Source organism: Orcinus orca, chromosome X (genome assembly GCF_937001465.1).
Source record: "Orcinus orca chromosome X, mOrcOrc1.1, whole genome shotgun sequence".
NCBI lineage: Eukaryota > Metazoa > Chordata > Mammalia > Artiodactyla > Delphinidae > Orcinus > Orcinus orca.
Window position 1 is genome coordinate 112,723,384 of NC_064580.1, and position 19,948 is coordinate 112,743,331.

General features: G+C 37.1%; 1 protein-coding gene across 1 annotated transcript in view; it reads right to left on the minus strand.

The window, feature by feature from the left end:
* LOC101286057 (fibrous sheath-interacting protein 2-like) overlaps positions 1–19,948 on the minus strand; it is a 58,506-nt gene that overhangs the window by 2,528 nt on the left and 36,030 nt on the right. The window contains 17 exon segments of the mRNA XM_049704539.1: positions 2,688–2,793; positions 3,838–4,332; positions 6,948–6,994; positions 6,997–8,140; positions 8,142–8,346; positions 8,348–10,680; positions 10,682–11,580; positions 11,583–11,663; positions 11,666–11,707; positions 11,710–12,017; positions 12,223–12,376; positions 12,379–13,463; positions 13,465–13,690; positions 13,693–14,060; positions 14,438–14,948; positions 14,983–16,950; positions 18,090–19,947. Of these exon segments, the coding sequence (XP_049560496.1) occupies positions 2,688–2,793; positions 3,838–4,332; positions 6,948–6,994; positions 6,997–8,140; positions 8,142–8,346; positions 8,348–10,680; positions 10,682–11,580; positions 11,583–11,663; positions 11,666–11,707; positions 11,710–12,017; positions 12,223–12,376; positions 12,379–13,463; positions 13,465–13,690; positions 13,693–14,060; positions 14,438–14,948; positions 14,983–16,950; positions 18,090–19,947 (11,830 nt within the window).

Below are 19,948 nucleotides of genomic sequence, written 5' to 3' on the forward strand. Positions count from 1 at the left end.
TTTCTTGAGGTAGGATTGTAGTGCTATAAACTTCCCTCTTAGAACTGCTTTTGCTGCATCCCATAGGTTTTTGGGTCATCGTGTTTTCATTGTCATTTGTTTCTAGGTATTTTCTGATTTCCTCTTTGATTTCTTCAGTGATCTCTTGGTTATTTAGTAGTGTATTGTTTAGCTTCCATGTATTTGTATTTTTTACAGATTTTTTCCTGTAATTGATACCTAGTCTCACAGCGTTATGGTCGGAAAAGATGCTTGACACGGTTTCAAATTTCTTAAATTTACCAAGGGTTGATTTGTGACCCAAGATATGATCTATCCTGGAGAATGTTCCATGAGCACTTGAGAAGAAAGTGTATTCTGTTGTTTTTGGATAGAATGTCCTATAAATATCAATTAAGTCCATCTTGTTTAATGTATCATTTAAAGCTTGTGTTTCCTTATTTATTTTCATTTTGGATGATCTGTCCATTGGTGAAAGTGGGGTGTTAAAGTCCCCTACTATGATTGTGTTACTGTTGATTTCCCCTTTTATGGCTGTTAGCATTTGCCTTATGTATTGAGGTGCTCCTATGTTGGGTTCATAAATATTTCCAATTGTTATATCTTCTTCTTGGATTGATCCCTTGATCATTATGTAGTGCCCTTCTTTGTCTCTTCTAATAGTCTTTATTTTAAAGTCTATTTTGTCTGATATGAGAATTGCTACTCCAGCTTTCTTTTGATTTCCACTTGCATGGAATATCTTTTTCCATCCCCTCACTTTCAGTCTGTATGTGTCCCTAGGTCTGAAGTGGGTCTCTTGTAGACAGCATATATATGGGTGTTGTTTTTGTATCCTTTCAGCCAGTCTATGTCTTTTGGTGGGAGCATTTAATCCATTCACGTTTAAGGTAATTATTGATATGTATGTTCCTCTTACTATTTTCTTAATTGTTTTGGATTTCTTATTGTAAGTCTTTTCCTTCTCTTGTGTTTCCTGCCTAGAGGAGTTCCTTTAGCATTTGTTGTAAAGCTGGTTTGGTGGTGCTGAATTCTCTTAGCTTTTGCTTGTCTGTAAAGGTTTTAATTTCTCCGTCGAATCTGAATGAGATCCTTGCTGGGAAGAGTAATCTTGCTTGTAGGTTTTTCCATTTTATCACTTTAAATACAAACATACACTGTTAAAGAGATGATTAAATCCTAGTAGCATGGGCTGTAGTCCACATATAGATGTGATAAACCCTTATTTCCTAGATATTTCCCACAGGAGCCTGGTAATTGTAAACTCATAGTCACACCACATACTTTCCACCAAAATTATTAATGAAATATTATTAGTGTTTCAGAAAAAGCAAACTAATTGGCTCATGTTAACTAGTTATCTGACCCAGTACTCCCCCAATGTAGATCAACCTATTGGAAGGCTCAGTATTAACTTTAGGTTTGACAGGAAAATTCATCAATTCAATGAACAAAGTCTCTTTTTTAAATACTATCTAATTTGAATGAAAAAATAATCAATCCAACCTTCTGTTATTTTGGCAGTTGGATCTGAGGGATGCTCGTCATCACCACTAAAAGAAAAAGGTAAAAAACATTTCATTTTCTTTGTATTTTATACTTGTTAAAGGAATACTAGTTAAAGAACAACCTGTCAAAGTCATTATTCATATAGATGCAAACCTGGAATGGTATGTCTCTGAGTTCTCAAGTAAAAATGATAAAATGATTATTGTGAAATAATGAAAAATGATTGCTACATTGACTTTATTTGGTTTTATATGTTTGCCCTTTTCTTATGCAATGATACAAATAATTGAGATTTGCCTGCATTACTAATTATTTATGTTAAAACAATCGTGACGGGAGATAGGGCCAGTGGTAGGCCAGGAGCGATGTCCTAAAATGGCATCAGGTCAAAAAGAAAACTTAATTTCATAGTGCCAGGTGGAAAAGAATATAGTTAGAACAAGGTTGATTTTTCTCCTATGCCCTATTTCTCCCATGATACAAAGTGCTACTGTTCCCAGCTTGTGAATATTCTTATAAACACAAGAATGATTTTAGACACGTTTTGGCTATTCTAGAAAAAGTATTAATCAGACTTCAAGTCTGCAGTGTACTTTGTTCCGCCCTGTCCCTATAAGTACTGCATAGTCCAGCCTTTCTCTTGTAGTCTTCTCCAACCTGGATGGTCTTATCTAAATCTTATCCATCTTTTAAGGCCCAACTCAAACTCCACTGCTTTTGAGAATTCTTCCCTGAATGCTCCAACTTACACCGCCCCCTCCATTCTTGGGATTCTTCTGACAGTGCCACCCGGTTGAGCATTTAGGGACATATGGGAACTAAATATGAACTCCTTTAGGTGGGCCATTAGAGTGGGGACTATTGACTCAGGGCCTGTCTCCCGGGTTCAAGAACCTAACACATTAGTTAAAGACTTAATCTAACCATACTGTAGATCACTATACTAGAAAGTAGGTCCCAGGAGAAGTAGAGACCAGATAAATAGGAATGGGAGAGAAGATGGGAAGGGAAGGCCCAGGAAGTAACCACAGAGGGGAGTTAGGGGAAGGAGTGAGGGGAGGTTGAAGGGCTAAACACTGGCTTCCTCACAGGTTTACTTGAGTGGCCCATTCTTCGATCAGCATAATCTTCATTTCAGATTTCTATTTCCTTAGTCAACTAGTATTGCTTTAACTGACTGTACCGAGAAAATGAAGGCAGATCCTCTTCATTATATGAGGATGAACTCATAATTCTATGTATGAAGTAATGTGTCGGTTTGGTGCTAGATTTCATTTCTATTCCCTGGAAAAGTACAAGTCAGGTAAAACACAAAGGAGAGTTTACAACAAATCAAATAAAATATACTGTAACATATACTGCCAGCATTTCTGACCAAGCACACTTTGTTTGGTCCTGAAATTTCACATGGCTTCCCAGTAAATAAATAGATCCCAATAAATAGATTAGAGTCTGTGTTAAGGCTATTGACCTGATGAGCTCCTGAACTGGCCAGAATTGTATCCCTGTGTTTTATTTTCTCTGGTTCAGTGCAGCTTCTGGGTTAAGTGGGAATCACTGCAAATGGATAATCCAGGGAATTGTCTTACCAGGAAATTCTAAATCATATGTAATCTCCATACACATGATAAGATACAATTTGGGGGGTAGGGCCAACCCAAGAGGTCAGTGAGGCCCAGACCATCACTAGAAGGATACAGAACCAGGGACAAGAGCTGTGTGTCAAAGTGATAGTGGAGTTTATGGGCTGATTACAGGAGGAACATTCAACATATTCAACTAACTTGCTATGTTTCAACAAGCCGGGTAAGTAATTTTTAAGAAAATAGTTGGTTAAGTAACTTGCCCAAAGGTCACATAGCTACTAAGTGGCAAAGTCAGAATTCAAACCCAGATAGGCTGAATTTGCATGAATCTTTTTACTCCCCTCCAAGCCCATCTTCTGGCCCTGCCCACTGGCATGGAGTTTGTATGCACAAAACTTCCAATGAATATTTATAGTTAAGAGTACAAAAAAAGAATGCAATCTATCATTTTAAATAATTAGCTTGTATTTCTCCTAACTGGTTTCCATTTTCTGTTTTTCTTGTCCTTCTAACTAGCCTAGGACTCTTTCCATGATCTGTTTTTCTTCAACTGAAGCTCCTGGCTTCATCTGTTAATCATTTCCCTTTTGTTGTAAATATCGTCAGAGGTGGGAGAGACTGCCTAGATCTAGTTTGTGCCCTTGTCTTCCTACCCAGTGTATATTACTTGTACTAAGTTTGTGAAACTCTCTACCCTTTCTATAGAAACCCAGTCACTGATACTTAAAGTTCTCACACTTACGCTCAGTTGTGTCTTTTTCTCCCAAGAGGAAGAGTTTGTGTCAGTCGAGAATTTTGAGGTAGTTACATCAACTTTAGAAACAGTTCTTATTTGTGTCTGTTTAGATTCTGTCTTTTGAGCTGGTGATGCTTCAGTAATTGTAGTTACACTGGATTTTGGCTGACAACATTTTCCTAGTGACAAAAATTTTTTCAGATTGCTTTTGCTCATCAGTGGCTTGGGAAAAGCCCCTGTGCTGGCAGTGGGCTTCACGTCTTCTTTTATTTGATTTTCAGGTGGGCCTTCTGGAAATTCTTCTTTTACAACCTCTTGTAAAACAACTTCATCTTCATCAGAAGTAAAGCTCTCTTCTGCTTTCTTTTGTAAAACTTCTTGATTAATATCATGAGTTATCAACCGAATGATAAGATCTTTTTTGCTTTGGACATCTTTTAAAAGCTCCACTTTGGTGATGTCAGGCTTTATTAAACTCTGAAATGAATTCCTACTAGCAGTCTGGAATTAAAGAGACAATGAATATTAAAAACAATCGCCTCAGTCTTTTTTGCTGTGGTTCTATTGTAATAAGGCAACTTTCACATGGTATCTAGTTTCAATTTAGTAAAATTATTTATCTTCAAGTGCTTTTACTTATATATTAGTGATATATTTAAAAGAAGAAATAAATGAAGATCACAAGCAATATTTGCTCATTTCTATAATTTGTTTTGCATTCAAGATTATCACTCCAGTTCAAAGAAGAAACCCTAAGGTTCTTTCTCTTGCTTCAAATTTTACCTTTTACTCGCCAAGAGGTGCAAAATGCACAAATACTTTAATTACACTGTTTTCATCACTTGTCTTGAAAGCTTTTTAACAGATTTAGACATGACTAAATGTTTTTCTAAACTTCTTAGTAGGGAACTAATAGACCAACTAAATACAGAAATTTTCATGAAAAAAGACAAAGTATTGGCTGACTTGGATTTTTTAAAATGATGAGTAATAGCCAAAATTGTGAAGGACTTTGAATGTTCACTCCTCACCCCTCCACACCCTAATCCTTTGAATGTATTTTCTAAAGGAAGCTTCAAAGAGCAAATCTTCATTCTCCTCACCTCCCTAGTCAAGTGTCACTTTCCATTTTGCAATGTTAAAGACAGATCAAGGAAGAGACAGTTTTAATTAAACAAATGACTTCTCCCATTTCTGTAGCCTTTTGATGATGCCACAGAACTTTTAAGTTAATTTGAGTTATCAATCTTAGATCTCTTTGCAACACTGCAAACCAGATTTTCAGATAAATGCTGCCTTAAAGGAATATCTTTTGTGCAATACAAAATTAAAGAACTTCTGTAAGAAATGGAAACACAATCAATTTTGGTTATTTGTGCTGGTGGAAGGAAAGTGGTTCAAAAAATAAAAAATCATTCTATATGGCTTTGGAATGTAACACTGTATGAGCCTTTAATAGGCATGTGTCTGGTGTATTGGGAAGTTTTGGTACCTCCAAATAGCAAATGAAACCCTGCTTGTGGATTTCTGACTGAGCAATAGCCCGGGAGTTGTCTGGGTTCCCTAAACTGATCTGTTCTTTCTGCAACCCTCATCCTCATGCTGGGGATGGATGGCACTGCTATCCAGATAGCATCAAAACATGGCTGAAACTTGCTGCACCATCTACGTCTAGTTTCCTTAAGACAGCTTTTGCTTCCCTTAAGATTAGCAGGGGTAGTTGTTTTGGATTAGCTATTCTCTTCCAAGTTCCTCTAGGCTATAAAGAGATAGTTAAAGTACTGATAAAGGATGTAAGAGAAGAAAGCAGGTTGCCAAGAAGAAGAACTGATAGATATTTCTGCACATGGTTAAGAAGTAATGACTTGGGAGTAATGTTCTACAGTTTAGACAAACAGGTTTTGTGCCCATGGAGTTACTTACATATAAATGAAGACTACTAAGTAAATGCTAATATAACTTTGAGAACCCAGAGAGAAAAGGACATTTTAGAGCTAGAAAAGACCTTCATCTAGTCCAAGAAACTAAGGACCAAGGCGATTCCATCAGTGTCTATGAAAGTCTCAGTATTTGAGACAAAACAAGTATCCATCAATGTATTCACCAGCTCTTAGACTTAGTTCAGTGAGTTGGAAAATAATGGTAATGAAAACATACTCCTAGGCCTAGACTTCAGGCAGGCTGGTCCCATAGAACTTTGCTCCGTTTGCAAAGTTTTTACCTAGGGGCTTTGGCGTTAAATGAGAATATTGGGCTGGATCGGTGTAACTCCATCTCCTGGCAACATCATCCCTAAGATCAGTAAACAGAACTAACTACTTTTTCAATAGATGCGTTGTACCAGGGACAGCATTTCTGCATTTCAGGTCCCCGTTATTGAAGTACATTTGGAGCCCAAATATGGGACTGCAGAGAAACTAGTTCATAAAAATAGCAGCATGAAGACAACTGGGTCTAGGACAAGGGTAGAAGAGGAAAGAAACCGAGTACATCCTGAGGATGTAAGAATATGGAGAACTGGGAAGGTGTTATGTAACAAAAGTGAAATAAGGAGAAACGAACTCTAAAGAGCTTGCAGTCTAATGTTTGTTGATGAATGTTGCTAAATAAAAACAATACTACTGTGGAACCTTAAATTAAGTTTGAGGATTTCAATCTCTAATAGAGGCTAGTTTAGCTGATATTCTAACTGGTCCTTCTAGATCCATATAGTACTATGATAATGTATATCCATTAAAAAGAACTGTGGTGATTGTAAAAACTGCATTTCCTCTGAGTTGCCAAATGAGGACTACAATTCCAATCAGTCTTGTTTGCTGTTAAGGGTATTTCTCTGTACTCCCGTTCTTCAGAAAATGGCAGTTCAGTTTGACTGGCTAATGGAAACTAGCCTGCCACCTTTACACTGAGCCACATTGCTGATGGGGTTAGTCCCAGGAAAGCAGAGGATTGTATTGGAGGAATCGGAGTCCTCGGTTCTACTGGGATGCACAAGAGAAAATTGACCATATTTTACAAATGCATTCCTGTAGACCTACCTGAGGAAGGAAATCACAGAAGGAGAGCCAGGTCTCACTGACTGCTCATTTCTTTTCACTAGTGCCTTTTGCACTTACCTCTAACAGCTTTATGTTCAGTCGTCCCGCCTGATCCAAAGAGATGCATTTGTCTTTCTCCTTCTTGTATCAGGTGTATCAGTTCAGTAACTCTTCCCACTTATTGACCCTCTTCTCAGTGTTTCAATGCTGTGTCCAGTTCTAGCTAAACACTCCACCTGCAGCTTCTTAAGCGATTAAGTTTTTATAGAAATGACCCCTAAGTGTTCTGTACCAATGTCTGGATCAATATTGATGGGTTGTTTCCCACGGTGAAGAATTATCCTAACTGAAAGCTCCTCTTGCCTTAAACCTTGATGTAACCCTTTTTGCTGTAGCTCAGGTTCCATTTTGACAGCATGCTCATGTGCCTTTTCAACAATTTGACCAATGTCCAGATCGCCAAAGAGATTAGCATGTGAATCTTCTGGGCTAATTGTTTCTAATGGACAATTGGAAACTTTCCTGATTATTAAAGAAGCCACCTCTTTAGGAAAGATGTGGTTTGTACCTTTCATGTCATGATAAAGTTCTTCATGTGTTCCAGATTGTTGTAGTACATGGTTATAAACAGAATCGGCCATCTAAGAAATAATTTCTATACTTTCTGGATTTAAAATTTTTTCTTCAGGATTAGCAGCTACAATACTAATGTTTTTTCTGGAAATTTCAGTTGTCACGGATTTTGTCAATTGAGATGCAATTTTATTTAACTCAGGCTTTGATAAGTTTTTAGCATCTTTGCTTGAGACACTTGGCAACTTTACTAGTTTAGCCAAGAACAAGGCAAGTGTTTCCTCTAAAAACCTGGCATCTAATACAGCCTCTTTTTTGGATGAAGGTTTTTTCTTTGACTTAAGATCATCAGTAATCTTAACCATCTTTTCCATAATTTTGACAGCTTCCAGAGCTAACTCTGAACTTGATGTTTCTTCCTCTACTTGAGGATGAAATTCTGAATTGGAAATTTCCTTCACCATTAAAAATCCTATTATATCAGAGAGGACATTGTTCTTACCTGTTAAATCTTTATATACTGAAATATGGGAGCCAGAGTGCTTTAAAACAGTGTTATAAACAGAATTAACTACTTTTTCAATAGTCACACTGTCTGCTAAAGATACAGTGGATGATTCTTTGACCTGTGGTACTACTGTAATCTGACTTTTAGAGATATATTCTTGGAATGAATTTAAGATTTTTGAGCTTATTTTTTTGCATTTCAGCATTTAGAGAATTGTTTTGTTCCTTATCCGCTTTTGGAAACTTAAATAGAAGCTTTGACAAAAAATTTATAGCAATTTCTTCTATTATGTTAAAAGGCAGTTTGTAAGCCTGTGATGGCTGAGGCTGGGGAATTTCAGTGGTTTGGATAACATCTTTAAGGATATTTTCAACAACACTGTCAACTTCTTTACAGTGGCGTTAGTTCTCCAGAAAAATAGTTCTGTAGGTGATTTCTGGTCACTTCTTGTACAACTAAATTAACTATGCCTTCTGAAAGGATTTTGCAACCACTGCTGACACACTTTTGTATGCTCTCTTGAGATCCAAATTGTTGCAAAAGATTATTATAAATAGTCTTAACCACTAATTGAATAATTTCATCATCATTAGGATGTAAAGATTCTACATAAAGTATAATCATATCTTCATTTTTGGAGATCTCTGTTATAACTATACTTGCTAATTTCATTTGAAGGAAGTCCAATTCTGTGTACAAATTATCCTCAGATATTTCTGTTTTAGCATTGGCTACTGTTGAGAAAATTTTTGAAAGAAGAGAAGAAATTATCCTTTCTAAAAATTCATAAAGCAGCATTATGGTATATAGCGATGATGTCTAACATTCTTTGCAGGCTGTCTGGGCCACCTTATGGACATTTTTCATAACCTCCTTAGATTCTAGAGGCAAACATACTGAATCTGGAGTCTCATCATAAAGTAGCAAGTTTAGCTGATACTGAAAAGTTTCTTCTATTACTGCATTAGCTAGCCTTCTTGCTAATTTTTCAACATTACTCTTTATGTCCTCGCAAATAGAGTCTTGAGATCTATATTCCTGCAAAATATTGCATATAGAGGAGTGAACAATCTTATTGACCAAAATTTTATTGATTGATGGTATTTTAGCTATAAAAGATGCCTGATCTGAAGAAGGTATTTTAGTTGCAGGTGCCGTGTTATGCATGGGTGGTATATTATCCATAATTATCTTTTTCTTGGGAGGTCTTTTTTCCACAGACAGTTCTTTTTGCCTGAGAGGTACTTTATGAACTGATGAAATGTTATCTTCAGATGGTAGGAACCTACTTCCTTGATCTGGCTTTAATACTTTAATTTGAGCATCTGAAAACTCCTTTAACAGGGAATCAATCAGTTTCATAGCCGTGTCATAGAGCTCAGCTTGATTTACACCTCTGCTTACATTTTGACATGCATCATCTGTATCCGATGAGGAAGAAAAAATCAATTTGTTAACTATTTCAGAGATAACATCTTCTAAAAAGTTAGCAGGGAAAATCCCGGGTTTATATTCTGGTGGGTTCTGAGGATTGTCCCGTTTACTAGGTGTACTTTTAATCTCTTTATCTTTACTTTTCTCATTCTCTTCCTCCTTTGCAGGAGCATTCTGTTTAGCTGAATTCATTGAAGCAGGTTTTGCAAAATCCTTGCCATCCGCTTGAGTTACATATGCTGCTTTATCACCTACAGGATTTGGGGATTTTGAGTCATCCACTCGTCCTTGGAAAGAAGATATTTCTAAAACATTTCTGTAAATGATTCCAGTGACATTTTGGGCATGTTTAGAATGCAAGATCTGTTTGTCATCTGTAACTGCGTAAGCTGGCGGATCTCTTCTCTTCTTTTGGATCTCTCTATATCTCACCTTGGATTTCAGAGATGGTAATTCAAAAGGTTTGTCCCCTTTTCCTAATGAACTTTCTTTTTTCTTGTCACTCTTCTTTTTATCATCTATTTTAAAATCTGGTTCCAGGACAACCTTGTTTTTTGTATCATCGATAGCTGGTGAAAGATTTTGGTATACCTCATCACCTCACCCTTTCTCATCTTTTCTAGCCAAACGGTCTTTCTTCTTGATTTCATTCTTTGTAAGTTCTGTACCCAAATCTGGCCCCTGAGTATCTTTACTTTTCACACTGGTTGTTGTTGAAGTGAGTTTCGATACCTTCTCATTATCTTTTCCAATTGAACTTTCCTTTTTCTTTTCATCCTCTTTCTTTTTCTTTGGCACACCTCCACCTCACCCTGATGCTAGGGTAGTTACTTCGCTCTTCATAATGCTATGTATATTGGTACATACTGGCTTCTGGATGCTGCCTGTTTTCATTGATGTCTTCTCCTTTTTGAAGTTCTCTTTTCCGTTAAGTGCTCTTCCATCTATTTCCGAAGTGTCCATTTTGTCTTTCAGGTCTGAGGTTAGAGGAATAAGTGTAGATAATTGTTCTAGTGAAGAAACTGGGCTCTCCTTCAAGCTTCTCTTTATCTTTGTAAAGGTTTTATATGGTAGTTGTTGAACTCTTTGGATGATGCTATCCACATCTAGAAATGAAAAGAAGGTGGAAGACCAGCTTCCCGAAAAAAGTGGTTGAATCTGGAAAGCAGAGATTGCCTTCTTGGCCAAAACAGCAATCATCTCTATAACAATGTTACTTCTATCATGTTTCTGAACATTTTTAGATCCATATATGTCTATGACCTCATCATACACAGAATCAGATACTTTATCGACTTGTCTCTTTATCTATCGGTGGAAATGAAAACATTTTTTCAGCATTCGCTAGAACTTTAATTTCACTTTTCCTAAATTCCCCTATCAGGGCGTTTGCAAATTTTATAGCTAGACCCATGATATTTCTTTCTGATATCTCTTTGTCCTTAGGATTTTCAGCAATTCTTGGTAGAGTATAAAATTTGCGAACAAGGTCAATTACAACATCTTCCAAAAATGCAGCAGAGTATACAGAAACCTGTGGGAAGGACTGTATTTTTTCTTTCATGGGATTCAAGAGTTCAGTGACATGGTCATTTTGGGGTAAGTCACTGGGAAATGATTCTTCCTCACATAAAAATAGCTGCGGATGGTGGTCCACAATTACCTCCATAATGAAACCAGCTATTCTCCTGAGGAATGAGCCTCCTCTTTTGCATGTATCTTTCTGTACTTCATCTTCAAACTTAATTTTTTAAATAAAATTGTTACATATGGAGTCAACGAAGTTATTGATTACCCCTAATTGCCAACTCTCCATATGCTCCTCTGCCTTGGCAAGTCTAATCTCATGTTCAGAAATTTCTGTTATGATATCATCAGTTAGTTTTGAAGCACTGTTCACAAACTCATAATCTGGTGGCACCTCTTCCTCATTTGGTTCTGTTTCAGTCTCAGATGAAGGGAACATATGTGCTAGAAGCTTGTAAATCATATCTTCTAAAAGGGAACGAGGCAATACAGTGATGCATGATGGCAAGTCATGGCTATCATCGTTGATGGTGTCAAGTACATTTCTGATGATGTTCTCCTCTTGGAGGGAAGAATAGGAAGAAGTTACTAATTCTCCAGTAACTAATGACTCCACCTGATAATCATAAAATTCTCCTAACAGCAAATAATACATTTTTCCCCCAAATTGACAGCATCATTTTGTATAGCTCTATAAACATGAACCAGAGATCGATAATCATCTAATATTTTTTCATAAATAATGTTGATAGTTTTTTAACCATTTCTTTATATCCTTCTGAAAAATACAGATTTCATCCAAGTGATCTGCAACTAAAATTTGTGATCTGGTGAACTCCAGCACAATTGATTTTACTAATCTTGTAACAATATCAGTAACATTGGCTTTTGCTTTACATGGGTTTTCGGCAGCCAGGACATTATGTGAGAATACATGAAGGATTTTGCATAAAAGCTCAGAAATTACTTCCTCCAAAAAGACGGCTGAATTCACAATGAAAGATAATTCTCTTTGTTTAGGATCTATTGCTCTCTGTTGATAAGTTTGATCCACTGTACCTGAAGGAAGAGTTTTATCTCCAGATAAGAATGACTCAAGATGGGGGCTTCCCTGGTGGTGCAGTGGTTGAGAGTCCGCCTGCCGATGTGGGGGACACGGGTTCGTGTCCCGGTCTGGGAAGATCCCACATGCTGCGGAGCAGCTGGGCCCGTGAGCCATGGCCGCTGGGCCTGTGCGTCCGGAGCCTGTGCTCCGCAACGGGAGAGGCCACAGCAGTGAGAGGCCCGCGTACCGCAAAAAAAAAGAATGACTCAAGATGATGGTTAAATATCTCCCTTATATAACTTGCTATTTTTGTAACAGGTATATTACTTATGGCTTTTTTATCTTTTGAAAGAGACTGGTATAGATTTGAATTAGAAATGTCATTATAAATGGCATCAACCATAGCCTGGATATCTTTTCTGAAATCACATTTTGTTTTTCACTTCCATCTTTAATAATGCATGTTGCATGTTTAGAAATTATTGACATGATCTCATCGATCATTCTCACAACTGTGTTGCTGAAGTGTGACTGCGAAAGGCATGGGTCTTCTGCACTGCAGTTCAATGGACATATCTGAGATAAAACCCTAGTGACTATATTTTCCAAATGTGTATATGATAATATGGTGGTATATATTGTACAAGTCTGTCTTCGGAGTCTTGATTTACTGATCGCATAATGAACTCTCTTTATCAAAACATCAGCATTGAGTTTTGAGTATGATTTAAAAGGCAGCTTTGCTATGAAATGTGGAGGAATTCGGAAATCACAAACTTCAGCCAGGATAATTTTAGTTACCCTCTCTGCCAGTGTCTTGGTGTCACCGAGAAGGTCTTTATTAGGTTCCAGTTCACATTCTTGTAAAACTTTGCTATATGCCGTGTCAATAATTTTTATCACTATGTCTCTATCTACTAGGGGCAAGCACAATTGTTCCTTAGCATTTTCTAGGATGCTAACTTGAACTTTTGAGAATTCTTCCATTATCAAATATATGAGTTTTCCAGCTGTTTCTAACAGTTCTTTTTCTGAATCTCTTAGTGATTTTGTTTGCACAATACCTAATACCCTGTGGAATATTTTGCTTAAAACCCCAGAGATCACATCTTCCAAAAAGGCTGAGGAGTAAACACTGGCAAAAAAACATTGCCTTCTTCTCATACTATCAAAGTATGCATATGATGAGGGAAATGACAACTTTCCATACACAAATGGATGAAGATGTTGTTGACAGATATTTTTAATGATAAAACCTGCTATTCAATCAATAAGAACATTGTCACTGCTTGTGTTATCGTGCTCAACTGCTTCTTGAGACCCAGAGTTTTGCAAGATGTTTCTGAATGTGGAATCAACGAGACGCTGAGCATCATCCTTTGAATAAACAGATTCGGTTTCATCTTCATCTTTTGAAAATCGAATTTCACGTTGGGAAATTTTCATCCTAATATCACTGATTAACTTTGAAGAGATTTCGCTGTGATTAATTCCTGATCTATCTTGGAGTTTCACTGTATAGAACCATGTTAGATGAAGAAGGAAAGATTCTAGATAATAATACTCTGATTATGTCTTCTAAAAATGTGTATGGCAGCAAGGTGTTATATGGAGATAAATGCTGGCTTGGCTGGGTAGGTTCAGTGATGCCACTAAAGATGTTCTGAATAATGTTTTCTGCTGTTAAAGTAGCATAGGAAGAAGCCGACAAATCCCCAGAAAACAGTGGATGAAAAGATAATCAGAAATATCTGCTATGATTAAATTGGTAATGTTTTCCACAAAAATATCACTGTCTTTGAGTTCTTTATTATCAACCTCAGGGGCCAGCCCATGCTGTTTCAGAACATTTTCATAAACTGGATTGACAAGTTCATCCACAGTGTCTGTATCTACAGTGGGGAATGGCTGCTCTTGGTCATCATGAAGAATGCAGATTTTAGCTTTGTTAAAATGGTTGTTTATTGAGTTTACTATTTTTTGGGTCACTTTATCCAAATCACACTCAGTGTTATATTTTGGATCGAAGAGCTTTGCAAATAGTCTGGCAACAATTTCTTCTACAAATGCATTAGGATAAAAGTCCATACCGAGTGGGGCTTCCCTGGTGGCGCAGTGGTTGAGAATCTGCCTGCCAATGCAGGGGACATGGGTTCGAGCCCTGGTCTGGGAGGATCCCACATGCCGCAGAGCACCTAGGCCCGTGAGCCACAACTACTGAGCCTGCGCGTCTGGAGCCTGTGCTCCGCAACAAGAGAGGCCGCGATAGTGAGAGGCCTGCACACCGCGATGAAGAGTGGCCCCCTCTTGCCGCAACTAGAGAAAGCCCTTGCACAGAAACCAAGACCCAACACAGCCAAAAATAAATAAATAAATAAATAAATAAATATTAAAGGCGAAGAAAGGGGAAACTGTAGATAGAGTAAGGATCTAGTTTTAAAAAAAATTTTAAAAAAAAAGTCCATACCTAGTGATGATGGCTTCTGGGGTCTGTGTGACCCTGTGACTTCACTGAGAACCTCTTTAACCATATTTGGTATTTCATCCAATAGAGTCGTTGAATGAGGTAAGCCCTCTTCACACAAAAAGGGTTGAAGATGATTTTCAATAATCTCTTGAATAATAAGACTGGCCATTCGGTCAACCATTATTGGGCTTTGGCTTTCTATACTTTTCTGTATTGACGCAATCAAGCCAGACGTCTGCAAAATATTATTATAAACAGACTCCAGCATATTTTGAAGGGTTTTTTCTGTATATAGATATTGACAATCGTATTTAGTGAGCCAAATCTTATGCTTTGAAATGGCTAACAACACCTTATTTATTATATAGGTGGCCATCTCATTAAAATCCAAAGTCATTAAGTATTTCTTTCCCAAGCATGAAGCCTCGCTGGGTGGAGGAATGAGCTGAGATAATAGTCTTCTGATGACATCTTCTAAAAATGCGTGTATTAGGATGGTAGTATAGCCTGTTGAATGTTAGGATGGTAGTATAGCCTGTTGAATGTTGACCTTGGTAATTAAGTTCACTCAGGTTGTTTTGAAGTTTCTGTAGTATATTTTCAGCTTTGAGAGGATAATATGAATTAGGCATGAGCTTTCCAACAAAGCACAGTGGGAGTTGGTAGTCTATACTCTCTTTCAATATGCCATTAGTTATCTGTTCTGCTACTGACGTGGCAGCATGTGCCAGATGATTGCCACAGGTAACTTGAAATGCATAGTCCCACAATACATCATTATAAACAGAGTCAACAATCTTACTAACAGTTTCTTTATAGATTGGTGGAAAACATATCCTTTCTTCAACATCCTGTAAAACAGTGACTTGAGCATTATTAAACTCATTCACCACAGAGTTGACATCTAATATATTCATCTTGTTGAGCTGGGCTTCAGTGATATTTACATTTTTGCCCTGCACCGAGGTGGTGAGATTAAGAAAAATGTCTGCAATTATTTCCTCCAGAAACGTGGCAGAGTACACTCCTGTGTTCATGCCTCCTGGATATCACATGTTAAGAAAGGCTGTTGCATTCAATTCCTTTTTACCTGGTCTTCGAAGAGGAGGTAGAGAAGGGAATTTTCCTGAAAATTGCTTACGGAATGGGGTTTGCATTTTGGAATGAATCACCCTACGATTATTCAATGGTCCTGTCAGAGGCTTGCTGTCATAACTCATGAATCTCACAGAGTCTTTACCCTGTCCTGATTCTTTTAATTCTGGCCTTTTTGCTTTTGGGAAACTAGGAGGTCTCTCTCTTGTCCTATATGCTAAATGCTTGTTTCTAAGTGGTAGACTTCTGGGAGGTTGCTGTATACTGCATGACAATTTTTCCATTAAGGATTTTACCAAGCTATGGGAAATAATACTAAGCATAGATTCTTGATCTATTTCTGCCAGATTTTCCAAAAGGTCTGATATGTCATATCCTTCAACTGGTAAGCCATAGTCCATTGTTCCCCTGCAATAATCCTCTACATTTTGAAGTATGTTGAACAGTTGACATTCTGTTGATATTTCATCAGAAAGAGGACCATCTGTAAGGAAGTTGTTGGTTGTGCATTCTTCCAAGAGTATTCTAATAAGTTTCTCACACACAACATTCAGAAGAAAAGCTGATTTGGGGGAGAGCCCTAGGTTATTTCTAGGAATTCTATGACATTGCTGGTTATTTGAAGATAGGAACATTTCTCTTGCTATTTTACCAGAATCTGTATCACAATTTGGGCATTCATCTGGCAAAAACAAATTGAAAACAATATTGAAAATTTTGTTGACTACTTCTTTGAATTCATGAGTTCTTAGGCTGCCAACCAGAATGTCTAACTTACATGCTAGAGAATTTAGTTTATTTTTCTGTGCTAGTTGATTAATTTGGTGAGTAGGAGCTGATTTCCAACCTCTGGCACCTATCTGTCTTTTCATAGTTTTGGTTTTGTTGCAAATGGGAAAACTATGGCTTTTAGGTGTGGACGGTGATTTGTTTCTTCCTTTGCTGTCAAGGTGATGATTTATTCCTATTTCTTTGGACAGAACATGGGTTACTCCTATTAAGAGATCCTGAAAGAGATCGCTGAAGTCAGCCACAGCTGGTTTTGGGCAATAAATATATTTTGCTTTTACAGAAACCACTTGTGTAACGTCTGCCTTTAAAATGTCACTATTTAAAAGGCTTCGAATAATGATTTCAGAAATGCTTAAAGCAAGTCCTCTGATAGAACTTGACCGACTCTCAAACACTTGGGAATGAACTAAAATAACCTTGCTAAAAGTTGCATCTTGGTTTTCCAGTGATTTCTGTATTGTTCCACCATCTTTGGTGCAATCAGAAATGCTTGAAATTATATAGGAAATAACCAATTCAGTGAGATGTTCACAAAGTTAATTAAGTGAAGAATCACTGTTCATGCTTCTTAGAGGCGGTTTTGATTTGTATTTTTTGCTTAACAGCATGGAAATAATAGACACTTTTTCATCAAGAGGACCTTGAAACAGAAAACATTGGTATTATTAACATGCATTAAGGAAAAATGTTGACCATTCAAAATACTGGCAATATTTTACATATGAATTTCACTTTGGGTGTACCTCACTCAAGAAATAGGAAAAACTAGTCAAGAAAGGAACTGGGTTTTCTTCAAATCTCTGTTTCCCACCTGTGGAATCTTTACTTCTGCTGGGCAGCCCATTTAGAATTCAAATCTCTAATTGCTGGTTTCTTCCTTGGATAGCTATGTTGCTTTAAGAAGCTGAAATCCTGGGGCAGAGAAATGATTTCTAGCTTTTAGTGTTACAAGGCCCTAGAGTGATTCCAGTGATATCTAGAGGTCTCATATAATTCTTGAAAACATTTTTGGCTCTTCAGCTAATTATCCCATTTGGGACTAAATAGTATATAATAAATAGAACAGAATGAAACTGCTGATGTTTGACATATAAAAATGGCTATTTCATATGGTTCAACCCAATATATGCATGTAAGCATTCATAGAAAGGGAGTGCAGATATCATACTCGTAAGCATGGGTTTAGAGTATTATACCTAAAAAGGATTTAGGTCAGAACACTGGAACATGAACAGAACAAGAAGTTTAACGCCACTGTTCTTATAAACTATCATCAATAATTGTAAAGACTTTAACTGTATACCTCAAAAAGAAGTTGGATCATTACAGTCAATTAACTATGCATGAGGTCTGACTATAATGTAAGAAGTCTTTTTTTAAAGAACTTTAAAAAAACCCTCTTGGAACTTCTGTTTGGGAATTGCCTTTAGAGCAGTTGTATGTCCCAAGCAAAACATCATTTCATAGCCATACCTCATGCCCAACCAAAATATCCCACCTTAAATTATGCCCATTTAATCTCATCTGTAGATAGGGAAAACTGAAAAACACTCCTCCATATAAAAATTATGTAAATGGGTAACATTTTTTCTTTTATCATACTGACCAGTTGAAAACACACAAGTAAATAAACAGCCACCCCAAATCTAAGGCTATTTTCAGAGAAGCAGTGAATGTAGCTTCTTGCGTGTGAGGTTTAAAAATAAAACTCTTAAAATTATCAATGACTTTTTTTTCCCTAAAATGATGCCAACTCTTTATAAGTCAGTCCTCACTCACCTCTGGTTTCGAAGTTCTTGAAATGTGTGACCACAGATATAGTAACATATCTTGCTACTAGATGGATTTCATGTGGTCCCAGTTCCTGATCTGCAAAAGCAATGACCTCAGCCTCTTCGAGAGTTGCTATTTTCTCTAACTTTGGGTACTTATTTTTCCACTTTTCCAGTAAAGTGGAATCTTCTCCACTTGCCACAAAGCTTTTGTTTTCTTCTTCAATTTCATAGCTGTTTCTTTTCCCCCATATTTTAAGCAAGCTTTTCGCATCCTTTTGTTCTTCACACACTACAGAGAAAGGCCTTTCCTTTGATACAAAAAATGACTTCATAGTTTTCATACTTTCGTTAGTGTGTGGGGTTTGACTTGAAAGGCCATAACTCAACAGCATGGTATTGACAATATTTTCTTCAGCTAAACATATTTTGAGTGGAGAAATGGTTGTCTGTATTTGGTTTGGATTAACAACTGGTTTGGGGGGATCATAGTGAAGCATTCTTTGATTTTTACCTTCTCCCATTTCTCTGAAGGACATGGGGTGCTCTAGTGCTGCTTGTGCAGAGTCACTAGATTTCTGAGATGGCTTTTGTAAGACAGTGCCTTCGAGGAGAGAGCAGTATCCTTTCACAGCTTGATCAAAATGGCTGAAGACTTGAGCTTCACTTCTAGAAGATGATGGTTTAAGGTCAGATTCGAGCCCTTCCATTGGCTCTGTGGTTTTAGTTGAATTTCCTGCAGAGTATCTGACATCTGAAGGTATATTTGAGGAAGTCTTGTCCTTTATTTTCATATCTTTCTCTGAATAAGGCAAGGCAGGGATTTGTGGAGGATCATCCCGGAAGCTAATTCCCTTTGACTTTGAAGTGGACATTCCCATTCCAGTTGCAAATCTGGACCAATTAGCAGTGCAGGCATTTTTAGCTCCTTGGAGCAGATTTTCCTTTGGGTGGCTTTGGCTCATCAGCTCATAGAAATAAGTGCACCGGTCCATCAGTGTGCTGATGATCTGACTTGCTACAATGTTTTCTTCAAACATGCTAATTGAAGATGGTTCCTCATGGCATTTTTCTTTGTCTAGTTTGTTCTTAATTATACTAAGCATGTCATTGACAGTATTAACAGTATAAGTAAGCAATTCTGAGTGGAATGAGTAAAGCTGTTGAAGGGTATTCTGTATGTTTTCCTGGGAAATCGTACTACTTGATTTAGATTCATCAGGAAATTTATTCAGTGTTTGTAACTTGGGCAATATTATTTTCATTAATGGTTTCCTTTGCACAGCAAAAAAGTTTTCAATAGGTGTTCTCACAATTTCGGAAAAAGCATATGTAGAGACATGTTTAAACTGTAGGTCTACAAATGACTCTAAGGTGTTCAGAACCCCTTCCAAGATCTCTTGAGCAATTTATCTCTTGAGCAAATATAACTTTGTGTTATAACATGGTACATAATTGAGATTGTTTGTTCTCAAGGAACTACGTTTACTTGTAGCAGCAGTTTCTTTCTTGCTTTCTAGGGTTTCTTTACTATCTGTTGTGAACATCTGAGTCAAGAAGCACAACTCTAATTTTTCGAATAGTTTTTCAACAATTTCCTGGCCAAATGTATTAATTTGTGTTTGGGAATCCTCAACTCTAGAAGCAGCTCTTTTAAAATTATGGTGCCTGCTTTCACAAGGCTCAAGAACTGACAAACTTAAAAGTGAAACAGATTGTTCTAATTCTTTTGCTTTCATTGAAATTTCATTCAAAGAAGCCTCAGCTATCGTCGATAGCTTATATTTTTCGTTATCCACGCCACTTGGTTCTGTTTGCCATTTATCAAACATTTGTTTAAAAATATTTTCTTTAGGAAAGATTTTT